This window comes from Poecilia latipinna, unplaced genomic scaffold (genome assembly GCF_001443285.1).
Source record: "Poecilia latipinna isolate Pla-1442-1.1 unplaced genomic scaffold, P_latipinna-1.0 Scaffold1070, whole genome shotgun sequence".
Taxonomy (NCBI): Eukaryota; Metazoa; Chordata; class Actinopteri; order Cyprinodontiformes; family Poeciliidae; genus Poecilia; species Poecilia latipinna.
Genome location: NW_015113686.1, coordinates 155,221 through 176,993, shown reverse-complemented (window position 1 = coordinate 176,993; position 21,773 = coordinate 155,221). Strand labels below are relative to the sequence as shown.

At 41.5% G+C, this 21,773-nt stretch overlaps 1 protein-coding gene across 3 annotated transcripts in view; it reads left to right on the top strand.

The window, feature by feature from the left end:
- enox1 (ecto-NOX disulfide-thiol exchanger 1) overlaps window positions 1–21,773 on the top strand; it is a 95,530-nt gene that overhangs the window by 58,553 nt on the left and 15,204 nt on the right. For all 3 annotated transcript variants that reach the window (XM_015051837.1, XM_015051838.1, XM_015051836.1), the window contains exons 4-11: window positions 4,177–4,344; window positions 4,550–4,756; window positions 5,084–5,317; window positions 10,284–10,496; window positions 15,189–15,295; window positions 17,346–17,463; window positions 18,079–18,296; window positions 19,481–19,588. In XM_015051837.1, the coding sequence (XP_014907323.1) occupies window positions 4,177–4,344; window positions 4,550–4,756; window positions 5,084–5,317; window positions 10,284–10,496; window positions 15,189–15,295; window positions 17,346–17,463; window positions 18,079–18,296; window positions 19,481–19,588 (1,373 nt within the window). The remainder of the gene's footprint in view (window positions 1–4,176; window positions 4,345–4,549; window positions 4,757–5,083; window positions 5,318–10,283; window positions 10,497–15,188; window positions 15,296–17,345; window positions 17,464–18,078; window positions 18,297–19,480; window positions 19,589–21,773) is intronic.

The following is a 21,773-nucleotide window of genomic DNA, read 5'->3' as shown; positions in this document are numbered from 1 at the left end:
GGGTCAAAATGAACAACGATAAGCACAAATGTGAGGATTCTGAAAAGTATGTTTATTTCTGTACTTGACTGTAAGCTGGAGTTTTTATTCATCTCTCTTAGTCCTGTACGTAACTGTTTGAAAACTTTTTCTTTATTTTACATATTTGTTAAAACTTTCACTATGTCACTATAGTGTAATATGAGCCATGGTAACATGAAAAAAATCAAGCTCCTCCATCACTTCTCTGTGGTTCTACTGCCATTTGCAGAAATCCATCACTCCCGGCTAGAAACAACCAATCAGAGCCAAGAGGAGAGTCTTAGTGCTGTCAATCACCCTAGTATACGCACTGCTCAGACCCTCCTCCTTGCTCTTTGCTATGCTACATCTAGTTCTTCCATAACAGAGCCTGCCATGAATGCTAATGCTAGTTAGCATAGCCACCGATGGCAGAGTATAAACAGTTTTAATGCAACGGTAAGTTGTTTCTCCCCCATTAGCACATTTAGCATTCTACCAAGCCTGTGAAGCCATTGGTGCATTCAAGTGTGCTGTGGTGGTGCAGAGTTATCAGATGCATTTGTAATTAAGTACATTTATGTCTGTATTTGAAAAAAATAAACATTTTGAGTCAATTCAGCACCGATTGTCTATATCGGATCCGTATTGGCCGATATCAAACCACAGATATCGGTATCGGAGGTGGAAAAAGTGGATCGTCTCTCTAGTCTTAAGCTAACAAATGACGACTCTGCCGGAATCTGGTTCTGGATATTGTTATTATGATTGATGAATACAGGCGCTCAGGGAGCATGCAGAAAATTGTTCTGAAAATTAGCCGTACAAATTGCAGATTTGGGTGGAATCGTACAGGAGCGTCTACTGTTTCTCACATGATTAATAGGGCTGGAGACGTGTCCAAGTCACGTTCGGATGTTTGTTTCAATTAAAGATTAGACTCAGGATAACTTCAAACCTCACATCCGCGTCTCTCTGCGGCGCGCTAATCGCAGCCAGATGTCTCGCCGCCAGGCTGCCGCCGCGGCTCACGTCTTTTGGCGGTTCCGCTTTAAGCTGTTTTTAAAATAATCACATTTACCGGGCTTAAACACTTATTTTTCTCCCTTCAAATCGTGTTTTTTGTGTGTGTGTTTTTTGCGTTTATTTGCCCCTGATTTTGGCTGTGCCTGCCTCTGTGTGTGTGTGTGTGTGTGTGTGTGTGCGTGTTTTTATTTTGCCTTTCTCTATCTCTTCCTGTGTTTGCGTCCCTGGCAGAGGCAGAGCCAGAGCTCGGAGCCAGACAAACGAACCTGGCTCGGCTTGATTTTTGGCTCCGAGAGAAGAGCCGGGAGCGAGAAGCGACCCCCTTGTGATTACAGTGAATGCGTGACACCGAGATGTGCAATTTACCTGTCAGGGGGTTACAGCAGAAGGCACTTTAATGAGTTTCTTCAGGACCTGAAGAATCTCTTAGGCAGCAGCGGCTCAGATTTATGCCCGATTATCTCGCCGCATGTTTTTATTTCTTTTTTTGATAAGCCTGAAGATCTCCGATATTATGCGGCTCCAATATTATTTTCCAAACACGAAAGCATCGAGTGCCTGTAGCATTGAGTTTGCTTGAATGTTAAAGAGAAAAATGCAGATGTGTTAGGAATTACTGCGGTTATTCCTAACACATCTGTTAGAGTAGCTGCTCAGAAAACAAGCCTCTCTAAGAAAAATACGGTTTTAAAAGTGGCAAGATAATTCACTAGAAAAACAAATAAATAATTGCGTAAGTGTTTAAAAGAGCATGATTGTAGCTCAGAACAACAGCACAGCACATAAGTGTGAATGACAATGCCAGAGGGCCAGTATACAATGGCTGTTTGGAGTGCTGGTGAAACAAAGTGTTTCCACCAACCAAACCAAAATGGCACGAGCCTCTTGTTGGTTCTATGCTGCCTGGTTCCAGCTGCCAACAAACCCAAGTGAGGGGTGGCTAACAACCATGTAGAGAGAGACATCCTGTGGTCGTGAAAAAGGTGCTAAACATGTTTGGTCCTCTTTAATTAAACTCTAGTTCGTTTGTCTAGAAAGTCCGGTTCGTTTGGGGAGGTGTGAACGCACAATCGAACTCTGATCCGGACCAAACACTCAAACTCTGGTTCGCCTAAAAGCTAATTTCTCGGATCTGTTGAAGTGAACTCTGGCGCAAATGTGTAATGTTAACGCCAAGCGGAGAGGAGACCGCTGAGAAGGAACTTCGTCTCAAAGGCGGAGCTAGATCCCACAAAGTGTTTTGCACAGTTGAATGGTTGCCATGGAGATTAAAGGATATCTCAAACATGCATGGAAGAATCAAATCAACACCCAGTTTGTTTTTTGATGGGGAAATAAAATTACAACATGATGTAAAGCTAAAAAAACATTGCGTTTACATAACATTGCCCCTTTAAAATTGATGTTCTCCATCCAATCTGACCGACCTTGAGCCAGTTTGCAAAAATTAAACAGTATTTCATCTTGATTTTTATCAAATTAGCATAAGTGCTAAATTCCCCTCCTCGTTAAGTCAACAGGACATTTAAAGAGCCGCAGTCTCTGTTTTCTCTCGTGTCCTGACTGTTCAGACCAGCAGCAGCAGTAAAAAAAAAAAAGAAAAGGCTTTCACTGTGAATCAGGGCTGCATTTTATCAGTTCTCCGCACAGAGAAACAAAAGAAACATTTATTTCTATTAAATTACGATTCGGGAGGCGTTTATCACGTCCTCCTGTGACAGCCCCCCTCTCGTGCGATTTGAATCACTGTATTCGCAGCGGAGCTGCGACTCTGTGGGGCCGCCGTGCAGGAGGATTTTCTGCTGACGTTCTGTTCCTCCCGCTCCCTTGTTGTTGCAGTGTGGGAGACGGGTGGGGGGAGGTGGGGGGAGGCGTGCGGCGCTGCACCGCCCTCCTCCAACCCCCCACCCCACCCACCACTCCAGACAGGAGAGGCATTGCTGCTGTCGCCTCTGTTTTCTCATTGTTTATCTTCCCCATTCTTCTTCACTTTCTTTGTCCTGGAGAAAAGACACCCTGTTCTTCCCTCCTTCTCCTCCATCTTTCCCGCAGGCCTATTTCAGATGATGTATTTTCATTTTTTTTAATTTCTGTTTCTTTTTTTTCTTTTTACCACAGATCCAATCTGCAGCTTTCTCTTTTTCCTATCTGCTACCTCCAAGATTATAGCGATGCTTTCTTATCTTTGGTTTTCCTTCCTTTGTTGTCTGACCCACTTTTGAGGCTGGGATCTTTTTATGTTTCTGATAAGTTGGAGAGCAGTTTATTAATGTACTATTTGGAGCTGTACTTTAAACAGTTTTTTAGTTTAAAAAAAAAAGAAGAAGATTTAACAAAAGCCAGCATGAGGAAAACAAGACACCACTTTCAGGAGGCCTTGTAATTGTGATAATAATCCTTTAAATTATCATGACGACCTCAGTTCTGCATTGAGATCCTCTGAGGTCTCTGGCTTGATAAAGCTTCAACCTGCCAATTATATATTAAAGCAGAGGTGTCCAAAGTGTGGTCTGGGGGCCATTTGTGGCCTTTTAGATGATTTTGTTCGCCCCCTGGCCGTCTGGAGTGGTAAAAAAAAATATCTGTCCAACAGAACAATAGATGACCATAAAAATTGGGAAATTGTTTTTCTTTTAATAAGGCAACAGTCTGAAGCCATTCTTGAATGATATACAGATTAAAATTTGGTTTATTGTTGAGAATGTAAAAGAAAACTAAACAAAACAAAAATCATCCTCAGCTCAACTTTCATTTACTGAGTTTAAATGAAAAATGCCAGTAGTTTAAATTTGCCAATTTTTGGCCCCTGGACATCACTGGATTAATACAAGAAGACCATTAAATTATATTCTTCCAAACATGTTTAGGCCTGAGCTTTGATTAGGCCATTCCAACATGAAGGTGGAAAGCATTAGGTGTAGAGCAAAATGTCAATCGTCTGCATTCAAAGTGAACACGAGTCAAACTTGAAGACGCATTTTTGACGCTCGTAATGTGTTGCAATCTTGTGCAAACTCTAGGTAAATCTTAAAAAATCATATCCGATGAAATATTGCCTTCGATTAATTTAATGGTGTAAAACTGTTTCGTCTTGTTGATCTCAAACAGTCTGTGTTGTTTGTTGTTGTTGTTCTACTGTCTGTCCTACAGAATCGCTGTGCATCCCGAGATTCGACCCCGGACTGGGCCTTATTGCACCAATCAACCCCATGATGGGAGGCATCAGCCTGGTCCCGCCTCCACCCATTCCCCCCGACGTGCCTGTCATCAAGGAGATTATCCACTGCAAGAGCTGCACTCTGTTCCCTCAGAACCCCAGTAAGAACCCGTCAGCCCGTTCTCTGGAGGACAGTCGTTTCTTAAAAAGGAGATCAAACCAGATTAACCTGATGTAGCAATAACTACCAGAATATCGATAGACGTATCAAGTAAAGCCTAAATATCGTCTCATAAGTTGCAGATTTGTCCCAGTTTAGAAAACGATTAGACTGCGGCGTAATGACGTCTGTGCTGGTGACCTCAGATCTGCCCCCTCCGTCGACGCGGGAGCGGCCCCCCGGCTGTAAGACGGTGTTTGTGGGAGGCCTGCCTGAGAACGCCACGGAGGACATCATCAGGGAGGTGTTCGACCAGTGTGGGGAGATCATCGCCATCCGCAAGAGCAAGAAGAACTTCTGCCACATCCGTTTCAGCGAGGAGTTCATGATTGACAAGGCTATTTATCTGTCAGGTGAGCAAAAAGCTCATCTTATATTTTGATTTTGTTAACGGGACTAAATAAACCCAGGTTGTACTTACTTATAGCTATTTGTGATATTTTGATGTCGCCTGACTCCGGAACATCCACTGTAATATTACTTCTGACTCTGTTGATCATCGGCAATATCTCTAACTGGGTTACGAACGTAGTCAGTCTATCAAATGTGTCTCCAGAGTCGTTTAACTTCTGTTTTTGTGGCAGAAAACTTAGGCAGATCATATCGGATCCCAAGAGCCTGCCGTACGGAGGACTCAACCTATCATGAGAGTTAATTGCGCTTCGCCGTTTCTCGTTCAGGATATCGGATGCGCATCGGCTCCAGCACGGACAAGAAGGACTCTGGGAGGATCCACGTGGACTTCGCTCAGGCCAGGGACGATTTGTACGAGTGGGAGTGCAAGCAGCGCCTGCTGGCCAGGGAGGAAAGGCACCGGCGAAAAATTCACGAAGACCGCCTGCGTCCGCCGTCTCCTCCCCCCATCGTGCACTACTCTGAACACGAGGCGGCGCTGCTGGCGGAGAAACTGAAAGGTTGGTCACGCTAAGAGGTATGGGACCAGTGACGGTAGATTCACAGCTAAACGTCGTCCTGCTTGGTGCTAAAGGCCGAGGCAGCTCGTTTTATTTCCAGGGAGCGCGTGAGTGAAGGAAATGTCGTCACTGGTGATTTGCTTCAGCAGGAGTAAAATCTGGAGGCGTTCTGGATACAGCGACATTTTAGTTCAGAATCACGTAAAGCTCCTTAAAGATGATGCACAGGTTTACATGTTTGTGTTGTGTAACCTGCTGTTCAGACCACCTGCTGGGTGTAATGCCAAAGGCAGATGAATCTTTTAAGAGGCTGAACAATTATCAATCTTTGCCCCGTTTGTGGAAACCGGTACAAACGAGTGTGTTTGTGTAAAGGCGAATCAGGTTAATCTGCTTGTTAAATCATGTGAATTGCACAAAAATGACAGATTACCATCAAGTCAATGGAAGGCAACTGGATTTGATTTGTATATATGTGTTTTTTGATGTGGAAGAATGAAAATCTGAACTCATCAGCCTGATTACAAGGTTCCCAAACGTTGTTTATTTCATAGGTTCACCATTTTCCAGACTCTTCCAGGTTTTTTTTCCTTCCTCTGCACTTTGTGCGCCGTTCTTGATATTTGAGTCCTCAATATTCATCACGAACAGATGAGAGCGGAGTTTGTGCTCTCATCTGTCGGGTCGACAAATCGCGGAACAAGCCGGTGCCAAAATGTGTTTCCAATTTTCAGAGTGTGGTATAGGGCCTTTTCCCTGCTTTTTTTCCTCACATCTGGTTTCACTTTGAATAAATTCATCTCAAAATCAGGAAGGCCCGTACCTGTCAAACGAGGATTGAGGTGTTAAAGAATAAATCGATTCCTTAAAGGAAAGTTTGTAAACCAATTTTACCCGTATTTTGTTTAGGGAAAAAAAAGCTTTTTAACTGGAAATGACAGATTTTTTGTGTAAAGCCAAGCTTATCTTGCAAGTATATCAGAAAAGTCAAAACCTTGATGTTGAAGAAAGCAAAACTAGATGGATGTGGGACAAAATGACCACCATGTAGGTCTGGATTGGGAGTACGAATAGATGAAGGGGTCGCTTCTCTTGTTTCCTCTTTCCCCTCCATCCTGCTTGTAAATGTTTCACCTGCTTCCTCCGCACGACGGGAGGCTGCAGAAGAAACAGCGTGGGAGTGAGCTGAATGAGGAGCGGAGTGAGAAGCCGAGGATGAGCGATTGTTTGTGGGGGAGTGTGAAGGTCACCGCTCCTCCTCCGTTATGTATCCTCCGCTTGGCCGGGGCGGAAGTCTATCTTTCCCCGGAACGAGAGCGGCTGCGTATCTGCAGGGAGGAGACGTCTTCTCCTCTCTGGGTTCCTGGAAAACGGGCTGGGCTGGAACCAGTTAGGTCATTTAGTTTAATTCAATCTCATTGAAAATCAATCCACTAATTATTTATTATACAGTGATCATCAGTTTCTCCTTAAACATGTGGCGAACCCAGCTCTATGTACCACCCTGTGTTGTTGTTTGACGCGATAATAAATGTAACGATAGCAGGATAATTTACTGACTCTACTGTAGAAAGCCTCTCTGCATCTACCATATTTTCCCATACCCTAGCACACATTAGCAGTAATGCTAGGAAGTGTATGAAAACGTCTGGAGTTCACACCCCAGACTTCAAATGCAGAAATAGTTTTAGGTTAAAGCGCTAATTTTCTACAGTATCAAAGTGCAGTGTCATGTAAAGTAGACTTTTTTAGCTTTATAACATTATTCCCTCGTCAAAAACATTCCTGGAGTGTTGCTTTTATTCCTTAATGCATGTTTGAGAAACCCTTTAATTGGCCATGGCAACCATTCAGCTGTGGAAAATGCCTGGGTGGACCAAGCCCCGCCTTCCAGGACGAAGCTCCTCCTCCGAGCTGCAGTTTCCGTGCTTCTGAGCTTCCACGTGACACAGCACCCCTCCCGCACTCAGCTCCTTCAGACTAGCCAGCAGCAATTAGCAAACGCCTCATCACAGCACATCAGCAGAGCTCATTACAGGAGCTACTTCTCAGTGCAACCCTGGTAGAAACGTTGTTAGAGGGTTAATAGACCAGCCATGTTGTGACGACTTCCTGAAGGCGGAGTTTGTCTTTGGCTTTTCTGTGACAAAGAGTTTTGTCAGCACTGACGGCCCATAGCATTTTGAATTTACAGCACTGCAATAATTACTAGACAAACAGTAATTCACACTTTTACACATTTTCATATCAACCCAATGTGTCTAAATAGATATAAAATAATGGAGAATCTGAAAATACTTTTGAATCTCCTCTGTGTACTGAATTCGTCTATACATCAACAACAAAACAAAAACAGGAAAATACCGTCGAACACGTGCCAAAGCGTACTGGTCCAGACCGGTTGATGCTCATCCGTTCCAGCAGCGATGCTACAGAAGGAGAACTCTGCAGTCTGCTTGTTCCTTTTTCCCATCCCTGCTATATTTAGCCATGTTGTTCTCTCTACATTATCCTTTTGTTAAAGCGACAGAGCAAATACATTGGAGAGTGTTTTCTATGGATGAGGTACTGAGTGGCGAGCTGGCAGACAACGGGGACGATTCTGCCGCAAGGACTCCCTGTAGAGAGCTGCAGCTATGAAGAACCATTACATGGTTTTAAATGATGTGTCAACCAGAAAACTCAGCAATTTATTGTAGTCAACGTTGTTATTTTGTGTAGGCTGGTCATTGGAGCCTGTGTGTGTTGTTGGTGTTCCCAAATGACCAGGCTTAACACTCACTGAAGGAATAAACACCAGCCAGTACGCTTTTCCCTGCCATGCCCCCTCAAACAGCATTAGCTTCTGGCTAGCCCACAGACAATGCTACAAAACATGCAGAGAAACATTCACTTGTAGAATGTTTGTTCTCACATTTATTCTATGTTAAAAGATTATTACATTTGTTTAGCATAAATACTTTTGATATTAGTTGGCCATGTTTTTCTGTTTACCAGTGTTTTCCACAGCGAGGCTTCTGGAACGTTCCTTCAGGCTTTTTCTTGACGAAAATGTTTCCATTTCGCGCTTGCTAGCTGTGCTAGTTTGAGGAGCTGAGCAGTTTGATACATTTTGCAGCCAATCAGATGAGCATGGCGAATAACATTTCTATAAGTTATTTTAACTTATATTATATAATAATCATTGTAAAACAGATTAGATTCTATGATAAAAATTATAATAAAAAATGTTGCGCTTGCTAGCTTTGCTAGCTTGAGAGGCTAAGCAGCCTGATAAATTTGACAACCAATAAGAAATATGAGCACGGCGAATAACATTTCAATAAGTTATCTTAACTTATATTTTATGATAATGATTGAAATTTATAAAAAAAATATACTGCTCAAAAAAATAAAGGGAACATTTCACTTTAATTTTGTGTGTGGCTCCAAATCCAGGCCTCCATTGGTTAATAAATTTGATTTCCATTGATGATTTTTGTGTGATTTTGTTGTCAGCACATTCAACTTTGTACAGAACAAAGTATTCAATGAGAATATTTTATTCATTCAGATCTAGGATGTGTTATTTGAGTATTCCCTTTATTTTTTTGAGCAGTGTATATTAAAATTAAAAATTATATAAAGATTTTTTATTAATTTTTCTTTATTTTGGTAGTTTTTCATTTTTCCCACCACCACTTTCAAAAACACTGTTAATGAAGCTGACACATGGCTACTGTTGGGGAAAAAAAGAAAAGTTTTTATTCTAAAATTGAACGTTGTAATTCAGAAGCAATAAATCAAACTACAAACGACATACAAAACAGAAATACATAACATAAAATCATAACAGTAAAATTAAGGATAAGATTTCCCTTGTTTTCTGCTCCAGGTTTCTTTCCTATATCTCCTGAGAAGCAGCAGCCTGCTGCTTTGATCTGTTAATATTTGCTTCTCCGTAATCTGAGCCTGTGTGCAGTTTTTTTTCTCCACTCCTCCCGTCCTGTAATACCTAAATAAACAAGCATGTTTTCTCTCTGAATAACCCTTTTCAATTCATTCTTCCCGTCAGACAGCAGGGGAAATAAATTTCCATTCTCCCGTCGCTCGTCCTCCGTTCAGCTCCGTCTCATTGTTGCGCGCTGTAATGTGACTGTAATCTGCTGCTGGGAATGAATGGGCCTTTATCAGAGCCACTGGAAAGTGTCTTCTTACAGGTTGTGTTGCACTGGGTATTGAGCTCATTAAGCGCCGTCTAATTCACTCTGTTCTGCGGTCTTCAGCCGCTCTGTGGCATCCTTCAATTATTATTCAAATGGGGAGGAAGAAAGCCGGAGACGGAGGCATGCGGAGACTCGGCTCTCTGCAGCTGAGGCTGATTGTGGGTTAGGAAGTTGAAAAATCACCAAAATGACTTTTGGTGAGAGGCGGCGGTTCATAGAGCAGCAAGCAGTGAGGGGATGCAGAGAGGGATTTTATCAATCGCTTCCTGAGGTTGGGTTTGTTTAGCCAGGATGAGAGTTAAACCTCCGATGAAGTGGAGCTTTAAGGAAATACTCAACATTTCATTGTTAAGAGATGAGGCACAATTTAACAAAGTAGTTAAGAATGAGAATAGTAGTAATGGTAATGGGGTAGTAATGCATCCTGAATGTGACTGGACAATTCTAATCTGGCTCGAAGGATGATGTTTTTTTTTATATTTTCTCGCGTGAGCGGACTTCTCCACGTGCGACTTTGATCGTAACAGGAACTCCACAATTGTGAAATTGTGTTGCATCAAAATTTGCAAAACATCAGCAAAACACTGCACACATTTATAATGGAAACACAACCAATAAAAATGTCTCCAAAGAGGGATTCATTAAAAACATCAGGAGGCACTGGAATAACAAAGGGGAGCAAAAAAAGTAAAAACTCAATCCAAACCCCACAGTGGTCAACCTTCTAGATCTGGTTGAACTGTTCTTCGCTGTTTCCACAGACGACAACAAGTTCAGCGAGGCCACGGCGGTGCTCTTCACCTGGATCGACCGCGGCGAGGTCAACCGGCGGACCGCCAACCACTTCTACTCCATGATCCAGTCGGCGAACAGCCACGTTCGCCGGCTGATGAGCGAGAAGGCTCTCCACGAGGAGGAGATGGAGCGAGCCAAGGAGATCTTTAAGAACGCCCTGATGGCCATACTGATGCAATGTAAGTGAGCTTTTTAAATGCGATGCAGTCACGGTGAGAGAACCTTTTCAGGCTGATGGTTGAATGAGGTAAAGCACCGGCGAGCTGTGCAGCCATTAAGGTAAGCCAGACGGATGACTTCCTGTCAGTACGTTGACGAGAACAAGAAAGACGATCCAGGAGGGATTCACTTTCATCTTGAGTTGAGGCGATTAGGATTTGTAAGAACTTTCAACACAGTAATATATTCCTGCTGATTTTGAGTTATTGAACCCGTAGTGAAACTTCTGTCAGCTCATCTCCGTTCCCTACGGGTGCAGCGGAGTTGTTCTCTGCTGCAGGGCGTGGTGCCGCAACAGATTACCGAGGTGCACGCCGTAAAGACATTTCCAGCACATCGGCTTTGGAGCCCGTTCTCGATTTGATTCATTTACTCTGCGAGCATCTCGGCCCTGTCTCCATGACAACGCTCTTTCATCCGTCTCCCCATCAGGCGGGTTATCTGGAGCTCACCGCGCTGCGGCGATGAGGGTCAGTCACACAGGAGTTTCAGAGGCAGCGGCGCGACGACGTCCTGACCTTTCCACGCCCGGGCAGCGGAAAGGTCCAGAACACGGAGCCGCCAGAGACAGGCTGCATGTTCTGGAGTTTCTGTTGTCATAGATTATCCAGCGTGGAGCAAACCAAGTTCAACATTTGATCAGCTCAAAGTCCTGATTTCATAAGCTTTACAGAGCTTGAGTTTTTACTTCCATCATTTGGGAAAACTCGAAGTTCAGCTACAGAGGACCGCCAGATATTTAGTATTTATTTAGTATACTTATTTGAGTTTCCAAATATTTAGTTAACATTAAGAGCCTCCTCGTTCAGCTCGGCTCTTCCCTCTTCGCCGTGGAAACTGTTTACCGCAGGCAATTTCCGGTAAGCTGTACAGCGTCGAACTGATCGATTACATACGTCACAAACAAACGTTAGCGATTGGGTAAAATTGAAGCTGCAGCGCAGTCCACGCCTCCAAGAAGCATTAATTTCTCGGAAGCAGAGAGCCCACCATAGCCCAGACCCTCTGAACGAAGCGAAGTGTAGAACAAGAAGAGGGTTTTTACCACTCTTTAATCTGGTATATTAATATGTTGATTTTTTAAAATTATAATTACTTATGAATTGTATTTTACTTATTTCTGTATAAATACTATCAGCTCAAAATTACAAGGTAGAATGTCATTATATTTTCTCATTAAGGTCAAATAAGTCAATACTTTCCACCGAGTGAGGACTCTTTGGTACTTACCAGCTCTGTTTTTGGAAAATCTACTTGGTTTGGGTTCAAAGCGAGTCGGGTCACCTTCTGGTCACCGGCTGGCTAACGTTGGTAGCATCTCTGGTTGAGTCACCAGAGCAACTTTGTTACAAGATTCAAACACGTTAAGATTATACTGAGTTTTGATTGAAAGCGACACAAACCGTTTCTACGTGGCTGCCCATCTGTGTGACTCCAGCAGCTACTCATGTTCAGTCTTTGCTGTCTCACCTGTATTCTGATTTAAAAATCCTCTTTAGAGTATCTGTTTTCACAGTAGATTTACCCATTCCCATCTGAAGAGTGACAGAGATGAAATAATATAATCAAGACTTCCCTGAGTCTAGCCCCAGCTTCATTAGCATGAGCTAACGGTTAGCCACATGTAGCATTCTCAGTTCTTTCTGTCATTATTTCCAATGTTACCCGAACTTCTGGTGCAAAGATGATTGAGAAGTTGTGAAGGATTTTGTACCAAAATGTTAGCCAGCTTAACAAATATCATGAGTAGCACTTCCCGTGAAGTACTGAGCTACACGATGCTCACCTTAGACGGTAGGTCCTATTTTGTTTGACTAAATGCTACATCCTGTACAGTAACCAAGGCAGATACTTGGAATGAAAAATAGTGTCATCAGTTTACTTTTCATGTTCCTGTGTTTGAATGGTGGGTGGAAGAAAGAACATTGGGGTAAGTACAGTGCTGCCAATGTTTGGTTGTTGTTTTTTAAATATGTTTTTACTGTCTTTGTGTAGATTCACATAAGAGATAACATTGATTACACTCTTTGAAATGTCTTGATTTTTTTATGTTTACACAGAAATGTTCAGTAACAGCAAATGTGAGAGCAAAACTTTAAAGGCAACATTTTTACACAGAATGGAAGAATACTGTTACTTACCTATCTAATGTGAAAGTAACCAGTTTCGTTTGTATCCACTTTGTCTGAGAGGAAACGGAGTTAAAACCATCCTTATCGTTGACATGGTAACCAGAATCTGTGTCTGAAAATCTTCTCCACACAGAAAGGCATTTGAAAATGAGCTGAAACACAGCAAAGGGGGAGCAGGGCGAATCATTTACGGGCTGAAATTCGTGACGAGAATCTAAGCGTTGTCTTTCCATTCTGGGATAAATGTTGCCTTGTCAGTCTTGAAGGAAGTGAGTCTGCTTTAATGTAAGTACTGAGCACCCAGCAGGAGAGAGACCTGTTCATCACATGACACACATTTACAATTACTTTATTATTTAATCCCTGATAAGGCAAAACATCATTCATATTCCTTGCTACTTTTGGTCTAAACATACGATTATAAATCAGCAAAAAATATTTTTATTGGCATTAAAGCAACTACTGACCAGCTTTATATGTTTTTCCTCTGATATTTTTACCATTACCATTTTATTTCATACTTTATTTTAAAGTATGAAATACTTCATACATTATTTTAATGTATAAAAAGTGCTGAAGAAACAAAAACCTGCTTTATACTGACTAAAACTGTTTTTAAAACTCTGTTTTACTACCCTATCTTGTTTGGACAGGAATGTCTGTAATAAAATAAAATCATGATGAAGGTCGTTGGCTTTTTAAAACACAATTATTCACTTTTTGGAACCTATTTTTTATTTAGCTTCCTCTAGCCTCTGCAATAACAACCCTCTCAACAAAGAAGAGGATTTCCTCTTAAATAAAGTTTTTCCTCAAACATTATTATCCTTCATTTATGTCATAATTTATTCCCTCTGGTTTTGGATTCTGTGCAGCTGGAAGGAGTTTTGCTCTTTTTCTTTCTCTTTACTTTTTTACAAATGTAAAAAAAAAAAAAAAAGTAAAAACACTGTTTAGCGTCTTAAAAGTTGAAATAACACGAGGGCTGTATTACTCCCAAACCCCAGAGGAACTGAAAAAGAGGCTTAAAGAAATTCAAACCATGTCTCTCATAGACTGTAATGGGCAAATATAATTTCTCTGACATCGATCCGCCCAGCTTCATAATCAAACAGCCAGGCAGAGATTTAAAGAAGAAAGGCAAAAGCAAATGCTGATAGTGTCACCCAGGACATGTTTCTGTAAAATATTTTCTCTTCTGTCCAGAAATTGAGCTGTTAGTCATGACAGTCTTCAGTCAGATTCCTCTAAACACTCATTGCGAGACTGACGTCTATTAGAGATCCTTCATCATGGCTCCCAAAGTGACTCTTTGACGATACATGAAATGTCTTACAACATTTAACTTCCCTTAGGTGTAAATAAAGTATTTTTAAATCTGGTCCTAAACCTCAATAAAACAATTCTGAACATTTGTACACAATGAAAGAACAGAAAGAAATGTCAAACATTAGCATATATTCTGCTGATTATCCCTGCTGAAGTCCTTGTAACCAACTTATCCGTCTGATAACCAGTTTGATTACAAAAACCATTTTGCGTGGTTTCTAAACACAAATAAAATTCTGAGTCTTTATCTCTTCGAGCCTGTGAGACTGAATCCAGTAAAACAAAGATGTGATTTTAGGGAATCATCGTAAAATAAACCAGACTTTTGCGAAATTGGCATTTATTTTACGTGAAGTATTTCTGAGTAGTCAGAAAAGTCACAAGCTGTTTCCATTGATCGTAAAATTACACAAACTGGAATTACGAAAATAAATTTGCTTAATTTCGGCAATTGCGGCAATTTTGGAAAAAACAACAAACAAACAAACAAAATGTGTTTTTTGATAAAAGGCTTTTGCGCTAGAATGACGGGGATTTTTCAGCCATATTGAAATTAATGTATTTTGTAAAAAATGACACGGAAACACTTTTTTCGTCTTTCGTGAATCACTTGATCAACAAGTAGTAAGAACAAGTGGATGTTACTACTGGTGGAAATGACAAAGAAGATGACAGGAAGTGGTAGGAGGATGATTCTTTTGGTGTTTAATGACTTATTACATTATTCACGTATGATTTTAATTGCATTTTCTATTTTAATGGAAAAACTATAAATGCAAAATTGTGTTTTTACGACTTTAGCAGTAAAATCATCAAAATTTTGAATACACTTGTAAGAGAAACGCAGCCACAGAGATCATGGTTCAGAATTTGCATAACTTTATTGGCCTTTCTTCTGGTCACTCAGACTCCTGTAAACAAGTAGCATACTGACCACTCATAAGTACACAACACAGCCCCGCTTTGGAGAGCAGCTGTCATTGTTTCTCTGCTAATTGACTTGAAATGAACCACAGATTGTGAGGAAGGGCTAAACCCAGGTCCAGCATGGTGAGTGTGTGTTCACGGTCTCTCCTCTGTTTGGGTGCAGGAGCCTCTAGTCAGAGCTGCAGTGCTACATAAACGGCTTATTTTGTCTTGACTCCCTCCTCCTCCTCCTCCCCCCGTTCCTCTTCCCTGTTCACCTCGAAGTCGAGCAGATCACCACCATTTTCACGGCCGCCACCAGGCAAAAGGCATGGGACCATTTCTCAAAAGCGCAGCGCAAGAACATAGACATTTGGCGCAAGCAGTGTGAGGTTGGTACGCCTTCTTTCTGTTCTCTCCTCCCAAAACCCCGCAGGCCCGCCGCTTTCTTCTCCGCTGTCACCCGCGAGTCCCCCGGGGAGAGCGCTGACAGACAGGGGCCCCCGTCTGATCTGTCAGAGTCGGCGGCCCCCGTTGTTGTTTTACCGGATGTTTTCCCTCTCGCAGACAGACAGACACACACAGACAGAAAGGTAGCTGCCTGTGATCCCGGGCCTCTCCTCCTACCAGCTGGGGAACTGTGAAGCATCTGACGTCTCTTGGAAAGTGTGAGCCACTGCCATGGCAACAGTGATTTCCAGGATTAGGTCTCTGATCAATTATTCATCCAGAATTAAATCAAGATAACGAGCATGAACATGAGGAGTCGGCGTGTAACGGGGGGAGAGGGGACGGTTTCAGCGCAGTCGGCACTTGAGAGCTGCCTCTGGGTTCAGATGGATGTGGCTGCCTGGGCTGGGCACGGTGGTGGCTTCATGCTGCGGTGGGGACGAGGGCTCAAACTATTAATTGGGATGAGTTGATTATTAAAATGATCACCAACTAATTTAGTAAGTGATTAATCGTTCGCTGGACTGTATGGACTCAAAGAAAGGCCATTTGCAGACAGAGCAACAACAGCCGGAGCAGTAATTAAGCCAAAACTGTTCAAAGAATAAAAACATTTTGCATCTGAGTTAAAAAGACCCTTTGCCTGTAAAAATGTTAGACCCAAATCTCCTCAAATGGCAGTTTTAGCTTCACCTGGTTGAAATTCTGTGAAAGAAAATCTCCTGTTAAAGGGACAGTATTGTAGAAAATCAACCCTTTCTGGCTTTAAATTATGTGTTGATGTTATTCCCACATCAAAAACATTTCTGGAGTGTTGCCTTGATTCTTTCATGCATGTTTGAGAAATGCTTTAATCTCCATGGCAACCATTCAGCTGTGCAAAACGGCTAGTTGGACCTAGCTCCGCCTTCGAGGACAAAGCTCCTCCTCTGAGCTGCAGTTTATTTATTAACCAGTTAAAAAAATAATCAACAGATCAGTCCTACACTGTGTTGGCATTAAGTCGTGCAGAAAGATGGAGCTTTCTTTGAGCTGCAGCATACTGCAACGCAAGAATGCTGTAAAACAACAAAAAACTAAAATATAAAGTGAAACAAGATGAGTTATTTGAAGTACTTTAAGAATTTAGAAACAATCGGCTCGCAGGTTGAAATAATACCTCAGAGTGAACAGCTGAAAATGTTTAGTTTGGTGTTTAATTCATGGACTCTGACCTGGAAACAGTTCAGATATGAAAGATTCTCCTTCATTGGGTTTTGTACAGGCACTGAACTTTATCACATTGATTTCAAGCAACTAATACCAAGACTGACGACACTGGTGGGATTTTATAACGTCTGTCGTCATGGTGAGGACCACAGCAACATCCATTTTCACATCAACTCCAACCAGCTTCTCTGTCACTGCAAGAAAAAAAAAAAAGCCTTGTCCTTGCCCACAGCATGATGGTGCCATGGCCTTGTTTGTTTTTTTATATCCAGATGTTGTGTTCAGAGTGATGTGCAGCTGAAATTATGCTGAGATTAAACTGAATATCGAACTCCTAACTAGGTGACTTTTAAAGGCAGCTGGTTGCAATGAATTGTAAAGATAGGATACTTTTTTAAGTGCCACATTTTCAGATTTTCTTTTTTTTATGCAAAATTACGCACTGCTTAATGATGTAAAGACATGTGAAAAGACACAGGTTTCACTCTTCATCTGTAGAAAAAAGCTTTTGTTTCCTGTGAGAACTCAGGTTAAAACAGGCGACTTTTGAAGAGCTGATAAGTCACCGGCCAGGTGGGGGTCTCATGTTTTCACTTCTCTGCTCTTCACTTGAACCTCACACAGGCATGTGCATGACTGATTAAAGTCCACAAACTCTTTGTTCCTGGAAATCTGAATTGTAACATTGCCACAACCAAGTTATTTAGTTTTGTAAAGTGCCCGCCATGTAAGCTGTGTATATATGTATGTGTGTGTGTATGTGTGTATGCTGTGATGTTTCAGGAGCTGAGAAATGCTCACAGCGAGGAGATCATGGGCATCAGACGAGAAGAAGAGATGGAGATGTCAGATGACGATTCGGATGATATTCCCAACAAGAGGATGCGCACAGAAGAAAATGGTTTGATGAACCGTTATGTCATTAAAGGGGCAGTATTATGTGTTTTACACACATATAGTGTTATAGCACAATCAAGTTACTATGTTACCTTAAGTTGTTACAAAAATATTCTACATATCAAATTTAACACTAAAGAAATTTGATGTCTTGAATTTGGGCCTTTGTCTCTTTAAGAAGCGTCTGCTCTTTCTGAAACTCCGCCTTCAGGAAGTCATCACAACATGGCTCCTCTGTTAACCCTTTAACAATGTTTTTACCAGCGTTTACACAGCTCCACCAGCTAATTGCTGCTGGCTAGCCTGAAGGAGCCATTTTTGAGCTTTTCGTAGGGGAGTGGTGTTCAGAAGGTTGGAAACTTGAAACTGAGCTGTTGCCTCAAAGCCAGAGCTCGGTCCACACAGGTGTTTCCACAGCTGAATGGTTGCCGTGGAGATTAAAGTATTTCTCAAACATGCTTGAAAGAATCAAGGCAACGCTCCAGGTCTGTTTTTGACGAGGGAATAACATCACAACATGACATAAATCTAAACAAAAAACAATACTGCCCCTTTAAAAAAATATTCCCAATTGCAAAAATAGGAACCTTCCTAAGTGACGTCGCGTTGCCTCCTGCAGGTGTGTGTGATCAGACCCAGGCCTCCCTGAGGGAGGAGAACGACTCGCTGCGCTGGCAGCTGGACGCCTACCGGAACGAAGTGGAGCTGCTGAAGAAGGAGCAGAGCAGAGCCGGGCGGCCGGACGACGACCACGCGCACACACAGCCACACACACACGCTCACAGCGCCGAGGCTCAGATCCAGCTGCTGCAGCAGAGCATGCACAACATGCAGCAGGTAAGGGCTGCCGTCTTGGATTTATTTGGAATCGGTGTTCACATCTGTAGCAGAATAACACTTCAGTCCCATCTGGCCTCCTTCACTTTGAATGAGAACAGGATTTTCAGTTCAGCAGCTGAAAGTGTAACAAGTGTTGCAGTTTTGCTCCCCAGTTGAACCGAGTCATCCTTAATCTGATGTTCTCAAGTTGTTTAAAAAGTCATATAAACAGGCGGCTAAATTTACACACACATACAGACGCAAATTCTGGTTTCTCCCATAATCCCCCTCTCCTTTGAATCCGCAGCTCGGAAAGCTTTTAGTTCACATCACTCGTTTGGCACGAGCCCGCCTGATCCGACTCGACTTCCTGTCCATCTCAATCTGAAGAGACAGGGCTGAAGGGACGACCCCCAACACACACACACACACACACACACACACACACACACACACACACACACACACACACACACACACACACACACACACACTCACTCACCCTGCTGTCACGTCTTGTTTGTCACCTGCTGCTGTTTTACTTCCCAGACGGCGAGCCGCAGCGAACAAATTAGGAGATTTATTAAATACAGTTTTCTGTGCCGTCGCTTTTATGCAGAAAGAACTCGTACTTCATAAACTTTTCACGTTTTTCACACTTAAATGTGACAAATTATGCATTATTTTGAAGTGGAAGAACATGCTTTTTTATGGCAAATAAATGTAGGTTTTTGCTCCGTACCTCCAACAGCTTTGCAGTTTTTGGAAATATTTGTTTTCAAACTCGTTCAACCTCAGTCAGATTAGACAGAGCGTCTAAATCTTGATATAGATTTTTAATTGAGGTCTAGATTTTCTCTTCATACCTTCTAGTCAACTTCCTTCATCCCTTTCTGAAAATAAAGCAAAAAAATATATATACATACATTTGGTCACATTTCTAAAACAGGGGGAAAACACTGATAGAGAAAAAATATATAATGAATATTTGACTCAACTCTGCTTTTGTATATTTATCGTGAGAAAATAAAATAAAAATCAGTCAGATTTAGAAAATAGATCTTTCAAAAAGCTTTTTTCCCCCATACTCCTCAGGGCTTCCGTAGCATTCAGTGGATATAGATGCATTTCTTGTTTTTAGACAGTTTTAAACTTGAATCCTTTCTTGACGCTAAGCGCGTATCTTGGTTTTTTTCTTTCAGGAACTCCTGAGCCTACAGGAGAAGCTGTCGAGTAAAGAGACGGAGCTGGAGCAGGCGAGAGAGGAGCATCACTACCTGGAGCTGGAGGTGCTGACCCTCAGAGAGAAGGTGTGTGCTCAATGTCACTGGAAAACATAGATCACCCAGACAGCTGCGGCCTCCAGAGCCATCAAACATGATGCATAATAGACACACAGAGAGGAATTTAGGGAAGAACAGTGGATCCAAATAGATCCAATCAGGAATTGAACATAGAAATAATCTTTTTCACTTTTCCCTCGGAATACTTTTTTTTATTTTTCTATAAAAGTCTGCAATGTTTTTTAGTTTACCTTCTCACTCTTAAGTTCAGCTCATGCAAGTTAAGATTAAAATATTTTATTGTTCTAACAATTACCTGTAGGGCTGAAGGGGTTTCTCACATCAAAATGAGCTACTTAGCTTCGCTTGAAATGAACTACTTAGCTAAGCTACTTAGCTTGATACGAGCTACTTAGCTTAGCTTGATACTTAACCTATATCAAGCTACTTAGCTTAGCTTGATACTTAACCTATATCAAGCTACTTAGCTTATTTTAGGCTAAGCTACTTAGCTCAGCTTGATATGAGATAATTAGCTTGGCTATTTAACTTAGCTACTTAGCATAGCTTAAGGAAATTTTGCTAATTATATTGAATATTACTTCTATATGTTGTTTTTTAAGTTTATATATAAACATCAATCTGTATTATTTTAAGTATAATATTCTAAATCTTTAATTTTAGCAGAAACAGGAAATATTGTTGCTTTTCGACTTTAAGTAAAAGCAACTATATGAATTTTTAAACATTTTGGTGTTAATACTGCATTACTTCGAAACCATGGAAGCAACTATGCTATCATCTATTATCACAAAGATAAGATGGAATCATTTTTTTCGCCTTTTTTCGAGTCTCAGTCCTTTTAAAATGACAAAGACGGCATCCAGCCCAACAACACAAACTGAACAGCAAGAGTCTGATCAAACTTTGCGCCATTTGTGGCATCAGCTGCAGTTTCCTCACTCTTTTTCATCCTCCTTGTTACCGAGTTTCTCAGATGAAACATGGCAACATAAAACAGACACGGACAGATTGAGAGAGGGAGAACGATGGATTTAAAGTATCGAGGAGATGAAGGATGTTGGAAGGACACGAGCGCTGCTATGGCAACAACAGTCAATTCTAATGAGGGACTCTTTCTGCATGTTCCTGCTGAAAGGTGATTGCTATCACCTTAGATAAAGCATGTGTGGGCTAAAGGCTAGTTAGTAAAACTGTTTTGTTTCTCGTATTGATTTCTCAAAAAAAAAAACTCTTTTTAGGACTGATTACATCGAAATGTCAATTATTTTCCCCTGCCTTAGCGTGTAGAGCTGAACCAGCGTTGTGTTGCTCTTCGTCCGTTGATTCTGTGTTAATGCAGATTGATTTGAGTTTTTTCTTGGACTGCAGCTGCGGTCTCACTTCACTAATGCTGTTGAATAAAACATTAAAACTGATTAATGTTTTAAAACTCAAAAAACAAAAAAACCTCACATGTAGAGGAGTCCACAGCTGACATAAAAAGGGAATATTGTAAAAGGAAAAAAAAGCTCCAGATATGGAGGCCTTTGTCCATAAACTCACTATAAAGACGTTTCTTTTACAAGTTGATTGGAAGAACATCATCGTGTTTCGTCTTTGGTTCAGCGTAAATCTGAATGTGAGCAGTGTGGCTTTGCTTTGCATACAAGCTGTTGAGTGAAAGCAGCTCTTGCCTCTGCTATGCTGCTGTAATGGGAACATCGTCCCGCTCCGCTGACGGACAGCTGCCTGGGCAGATTCGTAGCAGCTGTTAGCTTGAGGAAACAGACGATGACCATAAGCTGGAGGGAATGAAGACTATTTCAAACAGATTTAGGGAAACTATCTATATTCCCATGTAGGTTCAACCATATAGAAAACTATTTTCCATGTTACATGTTTCAGATCACCAAACTAATTTTTAGGACAGTTAAAGATAACCAGAGTAAATATAAAAATGATTTATTAAATTTGGATGTCATATATTAAGGGGGGAAAAAACCTAATCCAACGTGGCTCTACATAGAAAAATAATCACTTCCTTATTAAATCTTAATTTAATGTGATTAAACAGATCATTTAGAAAATAATGTGTTAACTATTTGCAAATCACATGTGGGTCTGTTTACTGCCCGACCCATAGAACCAGAGAAATGTTTACCTAGCTAAGCTATCTAGCTAAGCTACATAACTTAGCTTGGCAAATGTT